Source organism: Rhinatrema bivittatum, chromosome 5, assembly GCF_901001135.1.
Source record: "Rhinatrema bivittatum chromosome 5, aRhiBiv1.1, whole genome shotgun sequence".
NCBI classification, from domain to species: Eukaryota; Metazoa; Chordata; class Amphibia; order Gymnophiona; family Rhinatrematidae; genus Rhinatrema; species Rhinatrema bivittatum.
The window spans coordinates 211,888,355-211,912,640 of record NC_042619.1 but is presented as its reverse complement, the minus strand read 5'-3'; the positions used below and the strand labels follow the sequence as shown (position 1 = coordinate 211,912,640).

Genomic DNA, 24,286 nt, shown 5'->3' with positions numbered 1-24,286 from the left:
CAGAAACCTAGGAATTATTGACAAAGAACTTCTGTTCAAGAACCATATATCAAACAAAATCAAAGAAGGATATCACAAACTACTAACTCTAAGACGTCTGAAACCATTTCTTAACACTTATGACTTCAGAACTGTACTATAGCTACTCATATTCTCAACCATCGACTACTGCAACTCCCTACTGATTGGAATACCATCTTCCAACCTCAAGCCTCTCCAAATTTTGCAAAACTCAGCAGCCAGAATTCTGACAGGAATAAAGAAGAATGACCACATAACGCCTATTCTGATGTCACTACACTGGCTTCCAATTAAAGCCCGAATTGAACACAAATCCATGACCATCATACACAAATTACTAAACAATGAACATCAAGGTAAAATTGGTTTAAACATAACCCCCCCCAGAATCCCCAAAGAAACTTACGCTCAAACAACACAGGCCGCTTAACAGTCCCCCCCATCAGAGATGCTCAATTGACAACAACCAGAGAAAGAGCATTTTCCATCGCCTGCCCAAAAATATGGAACTCCCTCCCAAAAGATTTAAGAACCCAACCTAACCCCAAAACTTTCAAAAAAAGATCTAAAAACGTGGCTGTTTTACGAAGTCTACATTGACAATCAAACATCACAACTTCCAAACACCCAACAGAACTACCAACCGAATCCACGAAATAACTTGTCACCAACCAGCACCAAACAAACCCTTCTCACTCAAAAATGATTTTTTTCTGCACTATAAAAAAGATTAACTTTTCATTTATAATATGTATCCTGTTATACCTTAATTCACAATTGTTAAGAAAATACCTTTTGAATCTTGTAAACTGTTGTGATGGCTTCACCAAATGATGGTATATAAAACTCAACAAAGAAATAAATAAAATACACGCCTCCATCCATCACAGGCAGCCTCCCATTCACACACACACACACACACATCCACCAATCACAGGCAGCCTCCCATTCACACACACACACACACCCATCACAGGCAGCCTCCCATTCACACACACACACACACCCATCACAGGCAGCCTCCCATTCACACACACACACCCCCATCACAGGCAGCCTCCCATTCACACACACACACCCCCATCACAGGCAGCCTCCCATTCACTCACACACACATCCCCATCACAGGCAGCCTCCCATTCACTCACACACACACCCCCATCACAGGCAGCCTCCCATTCACTCACACACACACCCCCATCACAGGCAGCCTCCCATTCACACAGAGAGAGGCCACCCACACACACACATCCACCCATCACAGGCAGCCTCCCATTCACACACACACACACACACACATCCACCCATCACAGGCAGCCTCCCATTCACACACACACACACATCCACCCATCACAGGCAGCCTCCCATTCACACACACACACACATCCACCCATCACAGGCAGCCTCCCATTCACACACACACACACATCCACCCATCACAGGCAGCCTCCCATTCACACACACACACACACATCCACCCATCACAGGCAGCCTCCCATTCACACACACACATCCACCCATCACAGGCAGCCTCCCATTCACACACATACACACATCCACCCATCACAGGCAGCCTCCCATTCACACACACACACATCCACCCATCACAGGCAGCCTCCCATTCACACACACACACACATCCACCCATCACAGGCAGCCTCCCATTCACACACACACATCCACCCATCACAGGCAGTCTCCAGTTTACTCACACACACACATGCAGACCAGGCAGTCAGGGTCCATTGGTCATTCCTCCTCCACTGCTGCCAGCCTGTACCTTCCTCTTTGTGGAGAGCAGATGTTCTGCAGCTCACCTTCATGTGCTGGCCCCGAGTTAGTTTAACACTCGCGGTACTAGCACTTCTCTCATACAGGAAGTGCTAGCACCGCGAGTGTTGAATTCTGCGGGGCCAGCACATGTGGAAGAATTGCTGGATGGGCTTCTTCTTCTGATGGCCTTCTGCTTCTTCTGCCGCTGGTGGGATTGGGTCCACTAGCAGCACCGCGGGCCTCCTGCTTCTTCTGCTACCAGTGGATCCGATCCAACCGGCCGGCCACAGGGGCTCCTGCTTCTTCTGCCGCTCAGTGGACCCGATCCCACCAGCCGGCACCATGTGCTTCCAATTCTTTGCCGCAGGTGGGATCGGGTCCACCGGTGGCACCACAGGCCTCCTGCATTTTCAGCCACTGACGGGATCGGGTCCCTCCAGCAGTACATGGGCCTCCTGCTTCTTCTGCCGCCGGTGGACCCGATCCCACTGGCTGATACCAGGGGCCTCCACTTTTGCTGCTAGCAGGATTGGGTCCAGCGGCAGCAACATGGGCCTCTTCCTGCTCCCAGTGTCCCACCAGGTGTGCCGCCCTGGGCAATTGCATGGTTTGTGAACCAGGTAGCACCGAGCCTGCATATGGGACTAAGTCAAAGCTGTCCACCAACACTTTGAAGAACATGAAGGAGTTAATTTGCAAGGCAAGTTCTGATGACAGAATGAGAACATTGCACCTCTGTAGGAAAATCTGTATACAAAATGACAACCAGGCATAGCAAATTGAGGCTGCAAATTCAACAAGGTTGCATGAGTACCTGGAGTGCCTGGCTTCAAAAGCATATACCTAGTCCCTTCCCCTCAAAAAAGCGAATACCAATAAAATCCAATTAGCACAAAAGAGAAAGGGGGACACATAAGGTCAAGAATAGAAGTAAAAAAATAAAAATAAAAAATAGAAAGTTAAGACTGGGGGAAGCAGGAATGTATGTAGTGGAGCTAGATCATGAAATTGTCAGCAGCAGCGAAGAAAGAGGATTTAGGACTGGCTGCCGTTAACCCAGCACCTGGAAGGAAGAGCTGTCCATGCATGCAACCAAATTCATGCAGAATACGCAGCAGGTAATCCAAGGGGCGGAAGACGACCTGAGCTGTGGGTGGCCACAGAGAGAGGACATTATAGGGGCACTGGCTGAAGAGAAGAATGAGGTGAAAACCCTTGAAATATGGATAAACCACTTGCCTCTTGCTAGTTATTCAAATTTATCTCTGGCCTCTATTTATACAACTTGAAGCAATGTACACACAAAAAAAAGTGATATTGACACAAACAATAAGTTATTTTAAAACTTCTTAAAAAGCTGCATATTTTTCTGGTCCCTTATCCTGCTGTATGAGAAATGAACTCAGGATCAATCACCAAATCCCTGCTTCACAGGCACAAGAGAGGTGAGAAAATGGATCTGCAGGGGCTCTAAAAAATATCTAGCATTAGCATGGCTGATATTTAGGGTAACACTAGGGACAGCTGCAGGAGGAGAATCCTGGAAATCCATTTCTGTCTGGTTTTTGAAGCCATGCTTACGACACTCTCTGGACTCTCGGCCTTTTGTCTAAATAGATCAAGGCAGAAAAGCAGTCCGAGAGGTTAAAATTACAAGGTTTGGATACTGAAAATTAGGCCTATTTACGGAGCTTGCTCCCCCATCCCCACTGGACGCACAAGATGAGCTTTGGAATGAACAGGACAAGCAGACAGCGTAAATAAATCATACGCCATTGCTGATGCCTGTTGATATTCTCCCACAAGGTGAAGCCTGACCTTCTCCCGCAGGATATTGCTGCAAGCGATCCAAGCTGCCACCAAGAGGTCAGGAGAAAGAAGCAGTCACTGCTGAACTGGCAGAAGGGATCTGTGCTGCATTTGGAAGGAGTCAAACCTCCAGACATAGAAATATTGTGACCAGAACCTGAAGTGCATCTGCGGTGAAAGCAGACTGTGCCTCACCTGCTCCAGTGCTGCCCATTAGATATTTATTTATTTATTTTATTTAGACCAGATATGCCTGGATCTGGTCATAAAATGATCACGCTCTGAACACAACATCCAAGAGGTGGTGCTATTAGGAGATGAATAAGAACTGTTTTGAGAGAGAAATATCTGTCTAACTAGCCCTATCTGGGCTCTCCACACGTTTTGTTTCCAGAGAGACCCATCTCTCATCTGGGGCATGCACGTTTCCATTTCTACCTGCTGTCTACCTTACATATGCTGCGTCAGTCCAGGGCTCCGTGTTCCAGCTCCCTCTGTACCTCGTGTGCTTCAGTTTATAATATTTATACTCTCATACCCAGCAGCCAAGAGTTTCCAGAGATTACGTCAGGCTCTCGCTTCAAAGGTTACCTAATAGGAGCTGCTCTTACTTTGGGAACCACCAGAGGGAGCTGCAGGCAAGGCCAACAAACTGCAGGCCCTTCTGCAAACAGCAGACTTTTGTCATGTAGAATCGGCCCAAACTCATTGGTTAATGGTTGTATTCTCTCTCCAGGAGCACTATTTTTTTGTATTGTTCGTGGGAGTTTTTTTGTTTACATAGCTTTCATTGTGAATGTTTTAATTTGTAGTCCACCTTCAACTGTATAAAAGCAGGGAAAAAAATATTTTTAAATAAATGAAGATTCATGCTTTTGGAATATACAGCTCTCAAAAACAGACTGCTTATTTTAAAAGAAGCAATGTATCATACTTCTCAGTCACATGGCAAAAAACTGGTGGAAGAGAACATACGGTAGTAACAGATCAATATTCAAAAGGGTCGCATCTCAAAAAAGATATAGTTGCGATGATGAAGGTAGAGAGAAGGGCAACGAAAATGATAAAGGGGATGGAACAGTTCCCCTATGAGGAAAGGCTGAAGAGGTTAGGGCTGTTCAGCTTTGAGAAGAGACGGCTGAGGGGGGATATGATAGAGGGCTTTAAGATCATGAGAGGTCTTGAACGAGTAGATGTGAATCGGTTATTTACACTTTCGAATAATAGAAGGACTAGGGGGCATTCCATGAAGTTAGCAAGTAGCACATTTAAGTCTAATTGGAGAAAATTCTTTTTCACTCAACACACAATAAAGCCCTGGAATTTGTTGCCAGAGAATGTGGTTAGTGCAGTTAGTGTAGCTGGGTTCAAAAAAGGTTTGGATAAGTTCTTGGAGGAGAAGTCCATTAACGGCTATTAATCAAGTTTACTTAGGGAATAGCCACTGCTATTAATTGCATCAGTAGCATGGAATCTTCTTAGTGTTTGGGTTGCCAGGTTCTTGTAACCTAGATTGGCCTCTGTTGAAAACAGGATGCTGGGCTTGATGGACCCTTGGTCTGACCCAGCATGGCAATTTCTTATGTTCTTTATCCAGATAAATTGAGTTACCTGGATAAACCTAGAGGTTTGAATATTTTGGCCAAATAGCTGGATAAAATTGGTTTGCATGTATTGGAGGCATTCCAGGGCAATATTCACTTAGCCGAATAATTTATTCAGCTAACTTCGATATTCAGAGTTAGTCAAATAAATTATCTGATTAAGTCTGGCTGTCCCTAAGAGTAGGGACAAAAGTTATATTCAAATATAGCCTGTTAAGCAGCAACCCAAAATATTAAAAAAAAAATAAACCCCTAGTGGGCCTGGCAGCCTGATGTCCCACGCCCATGAAACAAATGGGCATTGCACCCAATCGCCCCTCTCCCCCCAAGATTTAATGAGCTGAGGGGTCAAAGGCAGGGTGAGGGGCAGGTAGCGTTGCATCTAACCTCCCTCAGTGGCCCGCAGCGTGGGAGGAAGAATTCTTTGGTCCTGCACAGACCAGCTCTATTTTTTTTTTTTTAGCCGCTCCATAGCTGCCTTGGAAAAAAGAGGCGGTGGCTGCAACCCCACTTACTCCTGGCGTTGCATATCAGGCCACAGAACCTGGGGAAGCCGTCCCAATGTACCCCCCCTTCCATGGATGACCTGGGTCTGGGACTAGGTATGGAAATTTGTGTGTTCATCTACCCAAAATAGCAGAGGGAGAAAAAAGTGAGTTGAAAAAAAATAAAACAACTTGCACAAAGTTGTATAGCTGTGTCTAATTTCCAAGAAAAAAAAAAGTGAGGTCAACCAGCATGGCGCAGTGGTGGGGCTTGGGCATATTCTGAAATATACTCGGGGAGAGGCGGCGAGTTTCCTAGAGGGGACAGCAGACTGACCTGCATTAAGCACTAGACCATTATGACGCTGTTCTTGTATCCAGGGATACAAGAACACTCAGATTTTGTAGAAAGTATAATTTTTTTTTATTGATCAATATAAGTATTCTTGAGAGATGCTGATGCCATTTTTCTAACAGACCACCAGCATCTCATTGTATACATGAGCTGATTCTTCTTTTAAACAATATAGTACTAGGTTAGAAATTCTAGAAGTGCGTGACTACCCAGAGAATAATTTACATAGGTTGTCATGTCAACAGCATGATAATCAAGTTAGTTTAGGGATAATCTTATTTCTCCAAGGTGGGGCCCATTTACCATCACTCTTTGTTCTGTTAGAATCTTGTTGGTCAGGGCAATTATATCTTAGGTTGTGTTTACAAATGCCCCTGAAAATGGTGCCTCTATAGTGTCAGTATAGCCTCAAGCTCCAACTGTTGCCTTCTGCTTTTGTGACCCTATAATTAGGCATGACAATGTGTCGCCAGCTTCAACTGCTGTTCAGGTGACCTTGGAATTCCTGCAGGACAGGCTCAGTAAGGCATTTGAAGTTCATATAGTCAAGAAAGGCTAAGATAGCAGAGGATTCTGGGTCTGTTACCTTCTCCATTTTGGATCTCAAGCTCAGGCACATATATCACCTGGCTACATTTCTCAGTTAAGAACAAAAAAAGGAGAAGCAGCAATCCCCTGCAGGCAGCCAAGCTTGTTTGTTTGGCTGCCAGATGGGAGACAACCTTTGACAAAGTGTAGGAATGGGCAACTGGGGGAGGATCAACTGGTCCTTAACTGACCATCTATTAACCTATTCAATTATCCCAGCACTCATGTCCCTTTCAGGTTGGTTGTGGACCATTAATTCAGGCTGCACTGTCCAGGCCTGGAAGCTAAAATCTTTGTTAGTTCTAATTTGGAAGGGTGATAATTTACTTCTTGCGCATCCTGTGGTGCTGACTACCCAAGGGTACATTTCCTCTAGTCTGTTTAGGAGTGCAGTTTCACCATGGGCTCTGCTGGACACATCTATGCTGTCTGCATTTTTCTCGTGTTTCTTGTTTCCCGCCTGTCTTTAGGCGCTCATGATCTATTGTCAGAGCTTATAAAACAGCTGAAAAATATCAAGAGCCATGATGTCAGAGGGAGGAAAGCATGTTTTCCCCCTCAGCTACTGAAAATTTTTGGCTGCTGCCCAAGTTTTAAAAAGTGTCCTCCAACCCCCGCTAGTAATACTACTATTGTTATCCCCTCACAACTTACCTCTGGGCTTTTCCTCTCCCTAACAAAAAAAATAAAAAAAAGACAGACAAAGCCTTTGGAACATTTTCCTACCAATAAAACCTCAATCACCCAAACAAAAGCACCATTATTGGGAAGGCCCTCTTCTCGGGTTGGCAGCCTGTTTTATATACGGTAATCCATCAGGAGAGACAGAGCAGGCCTTGCACGCTATCCTTGTGTAAATCAAACATGTAAACTGCAATGCTCACACAGCACTAGGGGGCAGACGTAATAAGACCATGGTAAGACTCAGGATCTTTTCACACTTACAGTCCCATGGAAAATCTTTACTTCCGATGTAATAAAGTAAAAAAAATAAAAAATAAAAACAGAAGTAAAGGTAACTTTAAAATTAACATTTCTTGTGTTTTAAATTCAATGATTAGAGGTGAAAATTAAGTTGAACTCACATTTATAACCACTGAATTAAAAAAAGGAGGCCTCATGCACTGCTCCCACTAACATCTCCCCCCCCCCCCCACTAACTACCCCAGTGAACCCCCCACTCACCCTGTCTCCCACCTCAGCATCCTCCAGGACCCCCCTATGCTTAACTGTCCTGTAGCATGCTTCCTTCTTACTTCCCCCTCAGCCATTGCAGAAACAGCGGCAGTTCAGCTGTGGGCAGCACTTTCAGACTGAGGGAGGGGAGGCCGTACTGGGGAGGGGCAGGCTAGTGTACGGGTTTCTTTAGAGGGTGGATGGAGGCAGTGATGGCTTAGCAAGCGTAGCAACCCAGGCAGCTAATTTTTTTTTTTTTTTAACTTCCATTTACTTCCCATAAAATAATCTGTGCGCATATATTGGACACATGGTAACAGATAGAAAGGAAGTCAATTAGCACAGGGCTGAAAGCCTAACGATTGGTGCTACTGTTCACAAAGCTTCACACTTGTTCTCTTTCAACCCCTTTTTATGTCTCTTCCTACTGAAGTAAATGGAAGTTAAAACTTCACTTCACCTCAAGGGTTAAAAAAAAAAAAAAAAGAAAGAAAGAAAATCAGCGCTAAAAAGAAAAAGTTCTTTTCTACAATGGAAGTAATTTTAGCACACAAAAATCGTGTGCTTACCCGAATGTGATAAAGTGCATCAGCCAGTCGGATGCGGAGAACACAACAAGAAATGGACTGCACACACAGAGCTATCATCGCAGGCCTGCTGCACGCCATCAGACCCAAACGCTTAAGAAGTCCAGGGTGCAGGTTCCATTGGTTCTGGGTGGGGCTTGTGTGCCCATACGGGTTGGATCTGAAAAGAAATCGCCCACTGTTGCCGGAGACCTGGCATTCCCCCCCCCCCAGACACGGAATGTTAAGGGCACATGCTCAGGACCACATAAGCTTTTTCCTTCGGAAAGCGAGCTAATAAGTCCTGACATACGAAAGAAAACAGCCAAAATCAACCTCTATCCTTAAACTTGGACAAGAGCTCTGAAGACAGAATGAGCGAGAATCCACTAGCACATGAGGGGAAGGAAGCAACAGAATTTGCAAAACAACTCAAGACTAGCAAACAATGAAAAACAAGTTGCCAATGCATACATTTATTTATTTAAATTCTTTTAATATACCGATGCTCAAGACGAAGGTCTTATCGTAACAGTTTACAGCGTAACCAGGGGTAACCAATTAAATAGAAGAAAGTTACAATGAACAGGGATTTACAGTACTGGAGAATTAAGAGCGAAAGAGATTAGTTTAACATAACTCTAAAAAGTGTAAAGTACGTAACAAGCAACATATGATACTAGTTTAGACGATGGCCTAATATGTAAAAATCGAACTGGGGCAGGAATGATCCGGTAGAAAAGGGGGGGGGGGGAGGAACTGTGAAAAAATAAGGGGGGTGTGTCTTCGTTAGTTGTGGAGTGACCCATCAGGGAAGGCTTGAGTGAACAGCCAAGTTTTCAGTTTCTTTCTGAAGGAGAAAGGGCATTGTTACTGGCGAAGTTCTGGGGGAAGTAGATTCCATTGATATGGTCCAGCAGTGGACAAGGCTCGTTTCTGAATAGAGGTGTGACTAGTGGATTTATTAGGGGGAGCCTGGAGAGATCCTTTGTATGCCGATCTGATCGGTCTTGTGGAAGCGTGGAGTTCGAGTGGTATTTTGAGTTGGAGTGTGGATTGATGATAGATGGTTTTGTGGATGATGGACAGGGTCTTGAACAGTATTCTATAGTTGATGGGTAACCAGTAGGGGTGTGCATTCATTTTCGCCGTATTGGCGATCCGCAACGTATATTACACTATTCGTAGTATTCGTGGGGAAGCGAAACGTATCACGATTCCCCACGAATACACGAATCTTCCCCGAATTATACGGCCGTCTAAATAAAAATTTAAACAAACCCCCCACCCTCCTGAACCCCCCCAAGACTTACCAAAACTCCCTGGTGGTCCAGCGGGGGTTCCGGAAGCCATCCCTGCACTCACACCCTCGCTGCCGGTTTCATCATGGCACCGATAGCCTTTGTCACAGGGGCTACTGGTGCTATTGGTCAGCCCTTGTCACATGGTCATCGGCGCCATCTTGTGCTCCTACCATGTGACAGGGGCTGACCAATGGCACCGGTAGCCCCTGTGACATAGTATGGGCAAAGGCTATCAGCGCCATTTTGAGTACTGGCATCGGACGGCCGGCGTGCAGGAGGTCGCTCCGGGACCCCCGTTGGACCCCCAGGGACTTTTGGCCAGCTTGGGGGGGCCTCCTGACCCCCACAAGACTTGCCAAAAGTCCAGCGGGGGTCCAGGAGCGACCTCCTGCACGCCGGCCGTCCGATGCCAGTACTCAAAATGGCGCCGATCGCCTTTGCCCTCACTATGTCACAGGTACTGACGGTCGGCCCCTGTGACATAGTGAGGGCAAAGGCGATCGGCGCCATTTTGAATACTGGCAGCAGATCGCCTTTGCCCTCACTATGTCACAGGGGCCGATCGACGGTACCTGTGACATAGTGAGGGCAAAGGCGATCGACGCCATTTTGAGTACTAGCATCGGCCGGCCGGCATGCAGGAGGTCGCTCCCGGACCCCCGCTGGACTTTTGGCAAGTCTTGTGGGGGTCAGGAGGCCCCCCCAAGCTGGCCAAAAGTCCCTGGGGGTCCAACGGTGGTCCCGGAGCGACGTCCTGCACTCCGGTCGTCCGATGCCAGTACTCAAAATGGCGCCGATAGCCTTTGCCCATATTATGTCACAGGGGCTACCGGTGCCATTGGTCAGCCCCTGTCACATGGTAGGAGCACAAGATGGCGCCGATGACCATGTGACACGGGCTGACCAATAGCACCGGTAGCCCCTGTGACAAAGGCTATCGGCGCCATGATGAAAACTGGTACCGAGGGTGTGAGAGTGCAGGGGATGGTTCCGGACTCCCCGCTGGACCACCAGGGTGTTTTGGTAAGTCTTGGGGGGGGGGGGGGCAGGAGGGTGGGGGGTTGTAGTTAATTTTAATTTTAGCTGGGACACGAATAGAAATTGCCGTATTATCGCATCGGGGCGCCATACAGCCGAATGCAACGTAACTGCTCCCCGACGAATCCAAATCACGAATGCAACATATGGCGTCCCTCTGCACATCCCTAGTAACCAGTGTAAGTTTTTAAGTATTGGTGTGATGTGGTCCTTACGATGAGTGTTTGTAAGGATCCTGGCTGCGGCATTTTGAAGCATCTGTAGTGGTTTGGTTGAGAAGGACGGAAGGCCGAGGAGAAGCACGTTGCAATAGTCAATCTTTGAAAACAGTATGGCTTGTAGGACTGAACGGTAATCCTGGAAGTGTAGGAGAGGTCTTAGCTGTTTTAGAACATGTAGTTTATGGAAACATTCCTTAGTGGTGGTGTTAATGAACTTTTTGAAGTTCATTCTGGTGTCAAAAGTAGCTCAGAGGTCTCTCACCTGGTTTACTAATGGTGAGAATGGGCTGCTGATGAGGGGGTTGTTGTCATTAGGAGAGATGACTAGTAGTTCTGTTTTGGAGGTGTTAAGAACCAGATTGAGACTTGAGAGTAGACTATTGATGGAGAGAAGGCAGTTGTTCCAGAAGTTCAAGGTGCTGGAGGTGAGATCAGTGATAGGGATTAGGATCTGCACATCGTCAGCATATATAAAGTGAATTAGGTTGAGACTTTCTAGGAGCTGGCATAGGAGTAGCAGATAAATATTAAACAGTGTGGGGGATAGCGAGGAGCCCTGGGGTATGCCATGATTGGAAGGGATGGGCAGCAGGAAATGCAAAGTTGCTTCAAGCAACCAGACATCAATCAAAACCTGACACAGAAATGGCTACAAAGAGGTTAATGTAAACCTAAAGATGACAGATTGATAATCGCAGCACAGGATCGTGAACTACGAACAAAATGATTTATGGAAAGCATAGGAAAAAACCCCCAAAACACAGCAGAACAACAAAAGCAGGTTGTACAGTACAGAACTGGAGATGGCTACACATCTCGTCACCAAGCACAACGTGACGTCAGGCAGCCTGAATACAGAGATGCATAAGGAGGTGGTACAGCTCATCCACTAGAAACCATATCAATTGCTGCACCAGAGAAACACGGAGATCGTGATCCTGACAGAAGTGTAGAGAATGAAGAAGTTGTGATCACCTGGGACATTCCCAGTCCAACTTGATGCTAGAAAACAAGATTGTGTGATATGAGGAGAAAGACAAGAATGGGATTGCTAAAAAAAGATGCACCATGCAGGATCAGGCCAAAGGTCCATCGAGCCCATCGGCCAGTACGGGTCATTAGGAAGTACTTAACATCTCAAAAAGTAGATTTAGTTTCTTGTTGCTCACTCCCAGGGGTGGTGACGGCTTTCCCAAATCTATCTGACTAATTATAGTTTATGGACATTTCCTCCAGGAACTCATCAAAATCCTTTTTTTTTTTAAACCCAGCTATGCTGCATGCCTTGTCCACGTCCTCTGGCAACAGGTTCCATAGATTGATTGTGCGCTGAGTGATAAAGAACTCACTATTTATTTTAAATCTGCAACGTGTTAGTTTCATAGAGTGTCCCCTAATCCTATTTGAAAGGACATAACCGTTCCCTGTTTACCTGTTTCACCCCACTCATGATTTTATATCAAACCTCCATCATCTCTCTGAGCTGAAAAGCCCTAACCTGTTTAGCTTTTCTTCATAAGGAAACAATTCTATCCCCTTTAAAATTTGGGTTATCTTCTTCTGAACCTTTTCTAGTTTCACTGTCTTTTTTTTTTTTTTTTAGATGGGACGACCAGAACTGTACACCATACTCAAGGTGCAGTTGCATCATGATCAATACAGAGGCAATATTTTCCATTTTATTCTCCCTTCCTTTTCGGATCATTCCTAACATTGTTTGCTTTTCTGACTGTGCCACACACTGAGTTTAGGATTTCAACACATTGTCTACAAACTCCAAGGTCCTTGTGCTGGATAATGAAGCCAGATACAGAGCCCAGCATTGGTGCACCTATAGCTGGGATTATTTTTCCCTATTTACATCTTTGTACTCGTCCACATTAAATTTTCATCTTCCATCCAGATCCCACTCTCGAGGTCCTTCTACAGTTCCTCAGAACCTGCTCGTGTTTTAACAACTGAATATTTTCGCGTCATCTGAAAATCTGATCACCTCCTTCACTGCTCCCTTTTCCAGATCTTTTATGGGTATGTTAAGCAGCACTGCTCCCTGTACAGATCACTGGGGCACTCTATTTGCCTTTTTCCATTGGGAAAACTGCTCATTTAATCCTACTTTGCTTCCTGCTTTTTAACCCATTACGAAGCCACAGTAAGACACTGCCTCCTTTCTCATGACCTTTAATTTCCTGAGGAGTCTCTCACGAGAGACTATTCATTTTCAAAATGCTATAGTCTGCCTGTAGTAAGTAAATCAATCTAAGGGGATTACAATTACAACACATTAGCAAAAAAAAAAAAAAAATACAAAAACAATTTGCCAAATGCCTTCTGAAAATTCAGATGCACTATACATCAACTCGCTAACCTTCATCCAGATGTTTCTTTGCAGCTTCAAAAAATTCTAAATAGACTGGTGAGACAAGACTTCCCCTTTTGCAATACCCATTTTGACCCTTTCCCATTAAGTCAGGTCTATCTATATTGGCCATTAATTTTGTTTTTAACAATAGTTTCTATCATTTTCCTTAGCACCAACATCTGGCTCACTAGTCTATAATTTCCCAGATCATCCCTGGAGTGTCAGTACCAAGTTAACTATTCTGTGTACATATTGAAAGACAGAAGATAATCAAGCACCAAGAAAGGCAATCAGAGACAGGAAAATGTGAAAAAGATAAAGAAAGAGTCCCCAGTTGTCTTGGATGCCACCAGTCTGATTAAAATGAACTTCCGAGTGCATCTGGATATATTGGCTGCGTATATTGCACCCTACGAATGGAGGCAGCTCTCTTTGGCATAATACATGTATTAAGATGACCATCAGCAGTAAATCTGAGCGACTGAGATCATACCCCCGACCTAAGGGTGAGGGTCATTCTCATAATGGAATGTGCAAAACAAACTTATTTGGAGATACCAACCAGAGTGAACATATAATTCCAGTGCAAAATAAATTTTAAGAAAGCAATATGTCAGTGCTACAAGGGCTAATGCTAGACCCAAGAACACACAACAAAAATTCAAAGAAAAAACCTGAACACTCAAAAGTAAAATATTGCAGTATTCTATTAAGAAATCAAGAAACCAACATTTCGATTCATTTCTCCACCCACTGCTGCATATTTCTGGTCAACAGCTCTACAAGGACTCTCACATGAATTTCATTGCTTTCTCTGCCCCTTTCTGCTTTGCCCAACAGTGTCCACATTTCAGAAGCTTCTGCTATATTTTCAGGAATATGGACTTTCTGTAGGTTTTGATAACTTCGACTAGAGCAACACAAAAACATAATATATGCCACACTGGGTCAGACCAAGGGTCCATCAAGCACAGCATCCTGTCTCCAACAGTGGCCAGTCCAAGTACCCAAACATTAAATAGATCCCATGCTACTAATGGCAGCAACAAGCTGTGGCTATTGTCTATTAAAGTTTATGGGATTCTTTTTTAAACCCAGCTACACTAGCTGCTTTAACCACATTCTCTGGCAACGAATTCCAGAACTTAATTGTGCATTGAGTGAAAAAATTCTGATTTGTTTAAAATGTGCTACTTGCTAACTTCATGGAGTTCCCCTAGTCCTTCACATTTACCCATTCAAGTCTTTTCATGATTTTGTAGACCTCTATATCTTCCCTCAACCATCTTGTCCAAGTTGAACAGCCCTAACCTCTTTAGCCTTTCCTCATAGGGGAGCCATTCCATCCCCTTTATCATTCTGGTACCCTTCAAAGTTTTAGGCTTTCAAAAGAAGCCACTATAGACAATACGTTTATGTCTGCAACAGTTTAGGTTCTCCGGCCTAAACTGATAAATATTTAACAGCCTTAATACGCCTCTTCCTCAGACAAAAATGCAAGCACTGCCAATAAATTAAGAAATATCGGCCTGCTTCCAGTGCAGCATACAGCATAATGGGCCATCAAATTGATTTCTGTTATCAGTTAACATCAAGGTCCTTTTATTAAAGCCCAGGGGGCTAATAAATCCTCACAACTGCTGTACTCGAACACATGTGGCTTCAGCTGCAGACTACACTCAGAAACCATTATGCAACTTCTAATGAAATCTGGAGAAGAAAGTTAAAAATAAAGAGGACAGCAGATCAAAGAGAAGGAGAGGAGCAGGGTATTCCAGGAGGCACTTCCATCCTCAGCAAATGTCTCCTGTGGCCGAGCAGTGATTAAAGTGTTGTTACTCGAGCACTCATCCTGAGCTCTATTTTAAGAAATACCCCTGGGGCTGTGAAGGAATTTAAGATACTCAGGTGTCAGTACAAATATCAGTGGTTACACCTGGAACCTAAACAGAGGATCAGCGAGGCTGCCACACCTCTTGGGCTCTCTTGCTTCAAATGCCCTTTAGGTTCATAAACTGAGCTCTCTAACACCGGGAGGAAAGAGCATTACAAGATTTGTTTTCCTTAACACTCAAGTGGTTGCCTAAGGACACTCAGAGACAAGTTCAAACAGTAACCGTGCTGGCATCACAGAACAGACACCATCAACACCGAAATCACTGAAATGCTCCCTCTCAGGTGTAAACAAGCTCAAAAGGGTCATTTATTGCATCATTACTGCTCATTTTCTGGATGTTATCCCTAACTCCTAGTGGAGGTTTGCTACCTGATGCAATCTGAGCTGAGGAAGAGAGAAAACAAGTTTGCTTACCTATAAACAGGGCTCTCCATAGACAGCAGAATGAATTGGCCGTAACGCATGGGGTGATGTCATCTGACAGCACCCACGTGGACCCAGCTCTGAGCGGGAGCTCCCATGTGTGCACACTATCTTATGAGCTCTCGGTCTCTTCCAGAGCTTAAGCTTTACTGGAGGTAGTCAACTCTCCAGGGAGGCAGGCAGGTATTAAGAAGCTAATTCATCACTTACTATTTGTGCTGAAGTGATGGCAACTAGAAACGCCACTTTCTAGGTGAGAAACTTCCAAGTCCACACAGACTCAAGTGGTTCAAAAGGAAGCTTCATGAGTTGATCTAGGACTACACTGAGCTCCTTAGGCACTGGAGGTTTATTAGCTGGAGATCTGGAATGTCACAGGCTTTTCAAGAACTTGGATACCAGAGGGTGGCAAGAGATCAAAGTCCCTTCTACCTGCTGGCGATATGCTGCAATGGTGCGGCGCTGAATCTTGACTGAAGAGGTTCTAAGGCCTGAGGATGAGGGGGAAGAACAGATACTGAAGTCAGTCTTGGGCTGCAAGAGAAGAGGATCCAGCTGGCTGGTTTCACACCAAGTCTAGAACTTCTTCCATTTGAAACTCTAGCACCTCCTGGTTGATGGTTTTTTGTTTGTTTGTTTTTTTTTAAGACCAAATCAGCACATCCTCCACCTCCTTCGGAAGGAGCAAGGAGTAGACTACTGGATATTCAACACCTACATCATGAGGGCCAGGGATGGCAGAGTCTGCAGTCTTCCTGTGTGATGACAGATGGAGATATCCGCAATGGAATCAGAGACTGAACTGATAGGCAAGAGATGGAAACCAGATTTACTCTGGCCAGGTTAGCGCAATAAGAATAAATTGCCTCATTCCTAAGGACCTTCTGGACAGTCCTGGCCATTAGGGGAATCAGTGCGTATGCACAGAGCAGACTGATGTTCTGGTTTAACAGAAGCTGATCTGTAGCTGTTTGGATGCATGGGTTAGAGCTTTCTGAACTTCCTGTTGACGGAGACAAAAGTCAATCATCAGCTTTCCCCAGCAACTGAACAAGTCATTCACGACTCTCTGATCCAAGGGCCATTCGTGCAGTTGTGACACTCTGCTGAGGCAGTCTGCCAATGTATTCTGAATCCCTGAAAGGTAAGTTGCCTGTAGATGGGCATTATGACAACCTGCTCATGGCCAAATTTAGACGGCCCCTGGAAGAAAGCATAAGAGCCCATACCTGCCTGCTTGTTTATATAGAACATGGTCACTTGGTTATCAGTTTTACTGAGCTCAGAGCTGGGACCATGTCAGCACCATCAGATGACATCACCCAATTCACAATAGCTAATTCATACGTGCTTGTCAATGGAAAACAAGAGAGCTTCTCTTGCAAACTACCTCAGAATAAAGAGTTGTGGTTTTTTTTTTAATTATGCGCTCCCATAGAAGAACAAATATCTAATAGACTACATCCACAGAGAAATGTAGCAACGTAACTGACTCACAGGGTGTCCAATTCTGCTCCTCAAGAGCTAAAGCAGGCAGATTTTCAGAATATCCCTAATCAATATGCACGAGATGTATCTGCTTCACTGTCCAAGCATATTCATTAGGGATATCATGTAAACCAGGCCCCCTTGAGGACCGTGACAGAACACCCCTGCAATGATTTCAACACCAGTTAAATTTCAGTCAGCCCGAGTCATCCACCTTTAAAGCCTTTTCCATAATGTTCCAGTCAGCCCTGTTATTTACCAGAGATCTGCATTTCAGCTGAAAACATGTGGCCTCAAACTAGTGCCACAGCAGGAGCTGAAAGAGGCTAGTAAAGTAACTAATGGCAGAAAAAGACCCATTGGCCCATGCAGTCTGCCTAGTTACTCCTGCCCCACACTGCTAAGGTTATATCCCAACTGCCAGTCATAAAAGTTTCACTGCTTGGGGTTCAATTTCTGGCATGGGTCAGCCAAGGATAGGGATGGTGCAGAGGGAGGGAGGCAGTCACAGCACAACGGGGACACCTAGTGGCCTGGATTTAGGACCCATGACTGAAAGGAACTAATGTAAGGAATTGGATATAAATATGAGAAAAATTTCCAGGTGATTGCGAATGAATGTTCCCCTATGAGGAAAGGCTAAAGAAGTTAGGGCTGTTCAGTTTGGAGGAGACTACTGAGGGGGGGGTGGGATATGACAGAAGTCTACAAAATCATGAAAGGACTTGAACAGGTTCATGTAAATTGGTTATTTACTCTCTCAGATAACAGAAGGACTAGGGGGCACTCCATGAAGTTAGCAAGTAGCACATTTAAAACAAATCGAAGAAAGTCTCTCTCACTCAGCGCATAGTTAAGCTCTGGAATTCATTGTCAGAGGATGTGGTTATGGCACTGCTATTAATTATTAAGCAATAGTAGCTTGAGATTTATTTAATATTTGGGTTCTTGCCAGGTACTTGTGACTTGGATTGGCCACTGTTGGAAACAGGATGCTGAGCTTGATGGACCCAGTATGGCATATCCCTGTCCTGATTTGGACCGAGCTGGAACTCCAAAAGCAACAGGAGGAAACTGCTGGCTCAAAAAAAATAAAATAAATCTAATCTTGACCATTTGAAGGATTTTACTCTTTCCTCATTGGCTCTTTAACATCCTGAGTAGATAAGCATACAAAATCCCATACTTAATCCACACATCCCCCTCCCCCCTTCGGTAGGGCCATTATCACTGAGCATAAGGTTTCCATGCAAAAATGAGTCACCCACAATTGACGGTTGACTCCCTTGAGATCTAGGATGGGAAGAAAAGAGCCCGCCTGCTTGGGCACAACGAAATAAGTGGAATATCGGCCCATATTTTGAGACCTGGGCACTGGAACTACAGGCAGGCTGAGTAGTCTTGACAACATGCACTCCACTGCTTGTCTCTTCTGCAGAGAGTTGCAGGGAGACACCATGAAGACATCCTGAGGGACACTGAGAAACTCCACAGCATAACCATCTCTTATCACCTCCAGAACCCATTAGTCTGAAGTGATCTCAACCCACCTCCAATAAAAAAAGAGGCAACCTATCTCCTGTTACTGGTCGGCAAGCCTTCATTGAGAGGCTCGAGGGGCCCCACTACCCGAGCCTGTGCCCCTTCTGGATCACCTGGGATGAAGTGTGAGACCTACCGAAAGACCAAGTCCTCTGGGAAGCCGCTCCTCCATAGGGATGCAAGCCTCTGAAAACCCCTAGCATGACCTCTCGTGCCGAAGGAGTGCAGTGTCTGCTTCTTAACCTCTGGCAACTGAGGAACCTAGGACTCACCTCACTTACTGGCCATTTTTCCAGCTCACTCCCAAACAAGAGTGATCCTTTAAAGGGTAATTTCGTAAGATTAAACCTCGAAATTGTATTGGACGACCAATTCCTGAGCCATAGCTTACGCCTAACTGCTATTACCAAAGCCACTCTGCTGGCTGAAATGCAGACCAAGTCGCAGCCCGCAGCCGCCAAAAAAGCAGCTGCCGGTTTCATCACTGCCCTGGAATTCACACCAGATTCATCAACTTCCTGAGAGAGACGTAAACAAGAGCGAGCCCCCAGGGAGCAACAAGAAGCTATCTGCAAATTCATTGCCATCGCTTCAAAGGCCTGCTTAAGGATGGCCTCAAATCTTCTACCTTGAGCAACCTACAATGCCGCTCCCCCTTTCTACGGTAATAGTCATCCACTCGATGACGATCCACAAAGCACACCCACTTTCGGAAAGCACAACTGCTCTCTCGCAGCTGGATCCAGGAGATACAGTCCCTTCCAAGGTTCGTCCCCCTTTAAAATTAGATTCCAGGGCGCCCCATGCAAGATCAATCTATTCTTGAATAGCCTCCATAATCGGGAACAAACATGAGGCTTTAACACACATAAATCAAAATGGGATCTTTCTTTGGCTCAGTCATGGAATCAGCCCCTGGTACCCCCAGCATCTTCAATGCCTGGGAAATGAGAGCCGGCAACTTATCTACATGAAAGGAACGCAACATAGTTCCATACAGCTCCAGCCCTGGAGGAATTTCCCCATCCTCCAGGCAGTAAGGATCAGCTTCATCATCCTTGCCATCCCAGTCTATCAGTGTGACCCACAGCAGGTCTAGATATATTCAGACGCTTACCCACAGGACCAGGTGCACGGGAATCCACAGCCTGCGATCCTGATCTGTTAAGATTGGCCGTGGCCAACCACTGTGCCTGAAGAAAGGATTGCAGCCCTTGAAAACATTTCACCCATGAAAAGGCAGAAGGGTCCATGCCAAAACCAGGTGGTGTCTGTCTTGTACCCACTGGCCTACCTTCCCCCACTGACAAACCAGTTAGGGGAGCCCCAATTCCGGGTGAAACCACCTGCAACTATTTTTCCATTCCTGCATCATGCTGGGAAGGACCAGGCTTAGCAAAATCAGACAGAGACAAGGCTCCCTGAGCCTCCAAACAGTGCTGACACAAGTTAGAGGGGACACCAGGCTGAGAGGCCTGAATATGGCAAGCAGCACAAAGGGTAAGGCACTTAGGCTTCTTTGCTATCGGCGCCATGGTCATTCATCAGTACGCTCCACACAGGCGTCTTGAGAACTGTGCACCCAGCTGTGCAAGCAACAGGCGCTTTTAAAAAATAATTAAGCACCCAAAAACACAGGCACTCAAAAATTAGGTATCTAACATACCAATCAGGTAGACGAACTTGAGCACCCACCTAGGTGCCCTTAAAACGTAGCACCGTGTCCACCTAGGTGCTGTTACGTGCACAATTGAATACCCAGTTAGGCACCCCTATGCATCCAACTGAGCATCCAGGCTAGGTGCACAACTAGACACACAGCCAGACATATAAGCACAACTGACATAACTGAAGAGGGCAGCCTTATGCGCGGAGAAAAAGAGCGCGAACGCCACTGCGGCCTACCATGTGGCAAGCAATCTAAGCCTGAGAGGGGGGCCTAGGCCAGAAGGCTGCTCGACCAGCCAGGCTGCCAGAGTCCCCCAAGTTCCCCTGGAGGCAGGAACGGATATTGGATCGGCATGTCAAGCACGGAGGGGAGAGAAATCCCTAAAATCAACTACCCCTTACCTCTTTTTTTTTTATTACTATTTACTTGAGCTTAGTCTGTCACAGCAGAGTACAGAGTTTGTCTCCAGCTGCAGGGGGAGAGGGCATATACTTGCTTGCCTTTCAGCTATATATATTTTTTTTTTTATCAGCTAAGGTCATGCTGGCAGAAACCAGCTATGGGACCAAGGCACTCATCTGAGGGAAGGACCTGAAGATATCACCTCAAGAAACTTGACTGAGGGAGGGATCATAAGATATCACCACAGGAGAGCGGGGCAATAAAACTTTTCTTCTTTTCTCCTATAAAAAACTTTTAATGCAATTCCCAGTAAGGAAATGTATGTCCACCATCTGCTGGGGACAGAGAATACTGGCGGGCTGATGTCAGGGGTATATATGCCGTGATGTCAGCTTTGCTCAGTCTCGAACTGCTGGTAGAGGTGCATAACCCACTGGTCATGGATCTACCTATCTGAATACTAAGAAATAATTTAATTTCGATGTTCTAGATTTTTTTTGTTTTCTAGGTGACCCAGAGTGCTGATGTCAGGGACACCAAAGCAGAGCCCCACAGAGTGAGCTGCACATTTCAGAACAGATTCTTTTCAGGTGGCGTTCACGTCAGCATCCAGTCCGGTCACCAGGTACATGAAAAAACCTGAAAGGGAACAAGTGAAGGCTGGCTCCAAGAAGCTTGTTTTGGTTGTGACGCTGAACACAAAATATTTAACTGGAATCAAACTAGACAATGAATTTATCTTAAAACCTGTACCAAGACATACTTGCTCATCATGGAGAAATAGATTTAAAAGAAAGAAAAATGACTATCTCCAGAATACAATTCAGAGATTGCTTAATTTTTTTCATCTTTTTTCCTCCTTTTCCGGCTTCCTCAGAAAACATGGCCCAGTGGCTCAAGGGAACCCCCCTCCTGGCCCAAAGGCCGTCTTGTCCAAGGTGCACCCTCAGCACCTTTTTTTTGGGGGGGGGGGGGGGGGGGGCTGGCAAGGGCCACCATGGTAATGGCAGCCTTCTTCCGTCCCTCCCCACAACATACTGCCACTACAGCATGCCAACTGGTCCCAATGGGCAAGGGATCTGAACCATAATCTGCCATGCCATAGCATCCCCAAACATTGCTTTCATCCTGTTACTCCTAGGACAGTAGACCTAAGAGGTCAAACATATGCGACTAGCTGATGTGCCTGGGTATACTTCCAGCCACTGCAATAATACTACTAATTAGCATGTTTCCTGGACCTCATAACATTTGTGTGTGGAACTCACCGTCTTTTCATCGTTCTCAAAGGCTTCTCTGGCTTCCTCGTAGGTGCAGATTTCTTCCCGGCACTCCCGCTCGATGCTCCCTTGCTTGATCTCCTCCAGGAAACTATTGGCCCTGGGGTGGCGTTTCAGAATCGTTTTTGCCGCATCTTCCGTCAGGAACACTGAAACGGCAGCAAAGAGGAAGAGAAAGTTATGGCTTTTATGCCACACTGCGGCCCTTAGCCTAGCTCGAGAGGATGAGCTGCTAGGGTTAAAATTCGGGAACTGCCTTGCACTTTGGATTATTCTATGCAAGGTTGAATATGCACAAGAGAAACTTGCAGTGTTGTTCAACAGTGTTGAGAGGCAGACACAGGAGCAGGATCACAGCTCGGTGTGTGTGTCCTGCAGAGAATGGCTGAACTCCAGCAAGCAAGAGAACTGCTGACATCGGACACTCCAGCTACGCTATCTCCCCCCATGATCCGACCACAGAACAAACACATCCATGCTGCCTATTGTATTCCCCCCCCCCGACCATGCGGCACGCGTTCCAGCTCCCGAGAGGATTAAAACCTGTTCTACAGGGACCCAAACACATTCGAAAATAATGGAAACGTAATACTTCACTCCTCTTACAGAGTCCATAATTACCAAAGCTGTGCTGCTCTCTGGATGAAACCTAACGCATAGCTACGTGCAGAACATGATTACACATTCAAACTGCTCTCCGCTCTGCTCTAACACATCCTGGCGGGTCCCACGGCCTTTATTCAAGATGTGATCAACACCCCAGAACTTATCTGTGCACAGACTCTCTCATCCTGCAGGGCAGGACTGAGAACCAAGGAACTGATCTCTCACACTCTGTAAATGAATTATAACCACAGAGGTAAAACATTTCAAAACAGAAGGGGAAAAAAAAAGGAGTGTGAAGATTTATTAACTGCAATGGAATTGTAGATGGAGTATTTAAAGGATTACAAGATTACTTCAAAAGCCAAGTACTGGATTAGGGATTTATTTTTTTTTTAATTATGTTAATGCATTAGGAAAACAGTTAACTGATCCAATGCAGTAAAAAAAAAAAAAATATTTCTAGTGCCTGATGCCTTTCTATAGGGTGGTTTCTCAACCTCTTAACCACCGTTACTGCTGTTCCATCATCTGCTCTGACTGAGGCTCCACTACCGGGAAAAGCTGCAGAGAAATCACCTTGAGACCATGGACCGTGCAGGCTGCCAGATGTTATACCAAGGTTACCTGGAAACCAATAACAGACCTTGAACTGTTACCTGAAAGGGGAACACCTTGATTGGTTCATTCTAAGCACCGACACAGATCTCAACTTCAGAAAGGGAAGCTGAGCTCAGGAAGGGCGTGGAACAAGACCCTAAATTCCTGTGGGTTATGGGCCTTGAGCTCAGATTACTTTCAGGTTTTCTTTTTTGAAATTGCAATTTTTTAATTTGTGAAGCTGTAGACTCTCGAAATGGGAAATTTTTCCAAGCTTAAAAAAAAAAGGTGGAGAAACATCTGGCTGCTGATATTGGGACCTGCATTCCCAGGAAAAATGTTTAAAAACCTGGAAATTTCAATGAAAGAACAAGTCATTTTTTCCACCAATTTTTGTTGTAACATTGAAATTCCCAGGAAATATAAAATAAAAACCAAAAACACAGGTCCCTAATTATATGTTCATTTTACTCTGTTTTTACTGGAGTTCTATCCATCTCCCAACACCTTGCAATGCTTTCCTACAGCCAACGGAATAAAGATCTGAATAAGGCCCAATAAACTCAAACCTAAAGTGAACAGCCTATGTTTACAAGACACCTGAGCACTGAAAACTAACTGAACTTATGAAGTTGTTATATTTTGTTCTTAAAATAAAACAGTATTTTATCTGTGTGGGCTATAGCTCACCTTTCCAATATGTAATTCAAAACAGGTTACAAGAATTAAAAAAAAAAAAAAAAAAAAAGTGTAAAAATTACAGCACCATCATTTAAAAAAAAAAAAAAAAAAAGAAATATCAAAAAAACTTGTTGCCTACTGATTTAGTCAGTTGTTCCACTAACTAAAAACAAACACTGAATAAACAGGAAATATGGAACCCTGGTTGTATATTTTTCAAAAATGAACATGTATATACTCTCAAGTCCAACTCACTCAAGAAAGGCCAACTCCCGAAGTAACCATAAAAAAAAAATGCACACCCCGAAGATACCTCTATGAAAGCAGTAAAGCAAGAAGTCACATTACCCTCAGCTCATCATAAGCAATTTAGGAACTGTTCCAAGAAACTACACAGAT

At 45.0% G+C, this 24,286-nt stretch overlaps 1 protein-coding gene across 4 annotated transcripts in view; it reads right to left on the bottom strand.

The window, feature by feature from the left end:
- PRRG1 (proline rich and Gla domain 1) overlaps positions 1–24,286 on the bottom strand; it is a 71,434-nt gene that overhangs the window by 19,315 nt on the left and 27,833 nt on the right. For all 4 annotated transcript variants that reach the window (XM_029603109.1, XM_029603110.1, XM_029603111.1 and 1 more), the window contains one exon: positions 21,992–22,152. In XM_029603109.1, the coding sequence (XP_029458969.1) occupies positions 21,992–22,152 (161 nt within the window). The remainder of the gene's footprint in view (positions 1–21,991; positions 22,153–24,286) is intronic.